Here is a 3,868-nt window from a genome sequence, read left to right as displayed (position 1 = left end):
ATCCAGGCAGAAGTGAATGGGGAAATATGACCCTCTGCTCCAATTTTTAGATTTACTATCCCTTTAAATATTTTTAAAATTTTTAATTTATATCTTAGAAGTGCTATATAACTCTATTAACAAGCAATTTTAGTTCATTCTTTAATTTTCAGTATTTATTTTTATCATAATTTTTCTTTCTTACAGGATAATTACAACGGTTTTGGAAACAAAACAATGTAGAAGAAAAATGTTAAATAGTTTTTTACAAAGAGCTTGCTGCTTACAAGAAAGTCCATATAACCTCATTTCTCTGAACATAACATTATACCTCGTACTAAACCAAATAGCTTATAGAAAATTAGTATTAAATAGTAAAAACACACACAAAAAGACACATATAGATATATATAGATATATATATAAATAAAATAAAATAGAGTTTGATTCTAATGTGATGCTTAACAAAGTAAACTATGATGCAATATGTATCAACTTCATTAATTGGACAAGTCCAATGAAGCACAAATCAGGTACGTGCTACACTCTCAACAACCAACTCCTGCTAGATTCTTTTTGTTCATAGGCTCTGTCCAATTCCACTCCAGAGAGCATCGGTTTTACATCTTCTTGACTCTGTGACTGTAAAGAGAAAAAGAAGAAAAAACTAAGCAATGACAGGGCGACTGGCTGGGAGGAATAGATTTTGTACCTAAAGATTGCCTCTTGTTTCCTAATCTCATCTCAGGACGTCAGCAGCTCAAGAGCCCAGAGGGACAAATCAAGGTTCAGAGAGGAAGGACCTTGCCCAACATAACTCAGCTAGCTAATGACAGATACAGGACTCAACGCTTGGGTTGCATATTTAAATTCAGTGTGTATGGCACCTTTGTGTTACGTGACTTCTGTTCATATTGATAAAATAAAATGTAACACCACTGTAAATCACAACCATTGATCTCTTTTTGACACTTTATTTTTCAGTTTTTAACAAAATGTTATGTAGTTTGTGAATTATATACATAGGAGTCATCTTTGCAAAAAAAAAGTCAAGCTGCTAGCAACTATCTAATGCATAGGAGACTCTTATACATCATGGAAAAATCACTGAATTTAAAAAAAGATAAAAATGATGTGTAAGTGGAAAAAATGAATTTTTGTTTTCATGGTCCGACTCAAATTTCCCCTTTAAAATTCTACACTGCTGGGGCACCTGGGGTGGCTCGGTTGGTTAAGCAACCAACTCTGGAGTTCTGCTCAGGTCGTGATTCCAGGGTGGTAAGATCAAGCCCCGCATCGGGCTCCGTGCTCAGCACAGAGTCTGCTCAAGATTCTCTCTCCTCCCCCCACTCTTTTCTCTCTAAAATAAATAAATAAATTAAAAATAAATTAAATAAATAAAATGCTATAGTGTTTAGGTTAAAAGGTCCCAGCAAGCCTATGGGCCACCACTCTGCACATGACCTTTGCCCCAGACATTTGAAGAGGGTCTGATGGTAAATATCCCATACCTGAGGATTTGCACAGCCTTTTTCACCCAGTTCTTCTTTGGATCTGCACACACAGCCAATTTTCTCTTTGTGTAAAAGCTTAAAAAAAAACACACGGAAAATTTGATTTGTGCTAAAAGAGTTTTGAATCGCTATTTCACAGAACATGCAATGGAAATTTTGTATTCCAATGGACTGCTCTACCCATCAAGCATTTTATTTGTTTCAGAGGTGAAACAAAATACAAAAAAAAAAATGTTTCTAATAAAGCTTGATGCAGGAAATAAAAGTGATTCTCTCCTACTTTCACTGTATTTTAACAATTAGCTGTGAGATAACTGGAAAATAAGTCTCAGAATTGTTATTTAATTTTCTTGCTGGTGGTAACACAAAATATGTGTATATCCAACCAATAACCTATACCACTCTGAAGTATAATATCCTATATGGATCAAGATTATTACATGTGAAAGCATAATAACTCTTGAGTTCTTACTTACAGCCCCAACCATTCTCTGGTAGAAGATGCTCATTTTAAAATTTATGTCTCCCATGTTTTCCTGAGATGGCATGTAAGTAGTTTATAAGTGTATCTTAAAAAGTGATTTGGCCCTCAACTCTGTTCTTTAAAAAAAAAAAAGAAATACCAAACTTCTGCCTTATTCTAGTCCTATTTAAACTTTGGAATACATATGTACTATCAAAACAAACATAGCATTGCCACATCAGTTATTTCTGAAATTCCAGAAAGGCAAAAAAAAATTTTTTTTAATTTGAAATTCCCACGTACTCCTGACACAATTGAATAACTTACATGACAGCATTGATGTCACAAGCTTCATTGGCCAATTGCTGTGTGAAGCCCACAATATATTTGGGATGAAGGATATGTTCTGTATATCGAAGACAGCAATCAAAGTTGCTTGCTGCTGAAAAGAAATTAAAGGTATTGAGTAAACGTGATTGAGTTTATTCTGTAGTAGGTATTATGGAACTACTCAAAGTTGTAGTTGTATATGGTAAAGAAACTATTTAGAGAAACAGTTGCAATGTCTTTGAGATATAATTTCATGTAGTTTCCAGCTCTCTTAAAAAAAAAAAAAAAGAGGGAAGGAGCTTATTTGCTGGGTGATTTTGGTTTAATAATACAGTTTAGAAGCCCATGACTTCTAACAAAAGGAATATCTCTAGTGAGAAACACAAACTGATAGTGTTTCATTTAAGTTCATTATAATCACTCAAGAATACGACTATCTCCCACTTGAAGAAACTCTTACAGAGAACCTTCCACATTCAGAAAATGAATAAATATGGAGCTTTTAATCTATTACTTAGCTCCGAGCATTGAGAGAAGGGGGATGATAAGAAGTTACAAAGGAAAATGCAATTTATAGGAGCTTCAAAAGCACTTTGAAATTGTGATATTATGGAAATATTTTGGTCATAAAAGTTCAACACGTGCATTTTCAGGAATGCACCTGTTGCTAAAAGTGATGTACTCTCACAGTCATAAAGCAATACTCAGACACTCCCCCAGGTTAAATTATAACCTGCTGTAAGGTAAGGGATAAATTATCTCTAAGTTGACAAGAAAGGGCCCAAAGCTATGTAAGGATGGAGAAGTCAGATGCCATAATCTGCCTCTAAAGGTTGAGTTTTGAACTTAAACTATTTAGGTGGGAGGTGAAAAAGTCGGAAGAGTGGGAGTGTTTCCTACATTTCAGAATGACCCCATTCACTGGTAATATAACACAATTTATATCACTCCCAAAAATAACACCTTAGCCCTGTTGTGGAGCTTGGGGGTCTCTAAAAACCCAGACACCCCAAATATCTGCTGGGATTGAGAGCAGAGGAAAAAAAAAAAAAAAAGCCTGATCAGTAGCAGTAACCGTTCCCCGCTCACTCACCAATGAGTGACAACTCCTATCACTTCTCAAGACTTTCTTACAGGCTCCCATTCCTTGGGGACTCCCAGGGGAGCTTAAGGTTTCAAGGAGAATGAAAACAGTTCTTCCTCCTGTGTCAGCAGAAAGACTGATACTTACCTTCTGACTTGCTGCAGAGGTGGAGTAGCAGCACTGACATCAAAGCAGCCAGGAGCAAATTCTTGCTACTGCACATCATTTTCAGCTCAAAGAATAGATCTTCTCAGTGCTGAGTACCGAGTGCTCTGGGAGTAATGCTAAGTTCTGATAGTAGCCTGGGTCTGGGATGGCCCTTCTTATAGCAAATATTGGGAATGTACACAGAAGGCGTGTTCTGACATGGGTTTTCCCCCATTGATCAACCTGTCCCATCATGTCGTCACAAAGAAAAACCACAGGGAAAACTTCCTGCCTTTCCCTAACGGTGGGAAGCTGTTAAGGTCAGGGTGAGGGGGGTGGTGTTTGAGAAGG

General features: G+C 36.5%; 1 protein-coding gene across 2 annotated transcripts; it reads right to left on the bottom strand.

Moving 5' to 3' along the window:
• Positions 1 to 396: 396 nt before the first annotated feature.
• LOC111144686 (C-C motif chemokine ligand 20) lies at positions 397 to 3,656 on the bottom strand. 2 transcript variants are annotated; one of them, XM_022499115.1, is made up of 4 exons: positions 3,518 to 3,656; positions 2,284 to 2,395; positions 1,491 to 1,568; positions 397 to 621 (listed from the first exon to the last, which is right to left on the bottom strand). In XM_022499115.1, the coding sequence occupies exons 1-4, from the start codon at positions 3,594 to 3,596 to the stop codon at positions 600 to 602; spliced, it is 291 nt and encodes a 96-aa protein (XP_022354823.1). In that variant the 5' UTR covers positions 3,597 to 3,656; the 3' UTR covers positions 397 to 599. The 2 variants fall into 2 exon arrangements, with proteins under 2 accessions (XP_022354823.1, XP_022354817.1); XM_022499109.1 differs by having other exon boundaries at positions 409 to 621; positions 2,284 to 2,398; positions 3,518 to 3,639.
• Between the last annotated feature and the right edge of the window lie 212 nt (positions 3,657 to 3,868).

Source organism: Enhydra lutris, unplaced genomic scaffold (assembly GCF_002288905.1).
Source record: "Enhydra lutris kenyoni isolate GAN:26980312 unplaced genomic scaffold, ASM228890v2 scaffoldscaffold1, whole genome shotgun sequence".
NCBI classification, from domain to species: domain Eukaryota; kingdom Metazoa; phylum Chordata; class Mammalia; order Carnivora; family Mustelidae; genus Enhydra; species Enhydra lutris.
The sequence above is the reverse complement of the archived record's forward strand: the minus strand, read 5'-3'. Positions and strand labels throughout refer to the sequence as shown.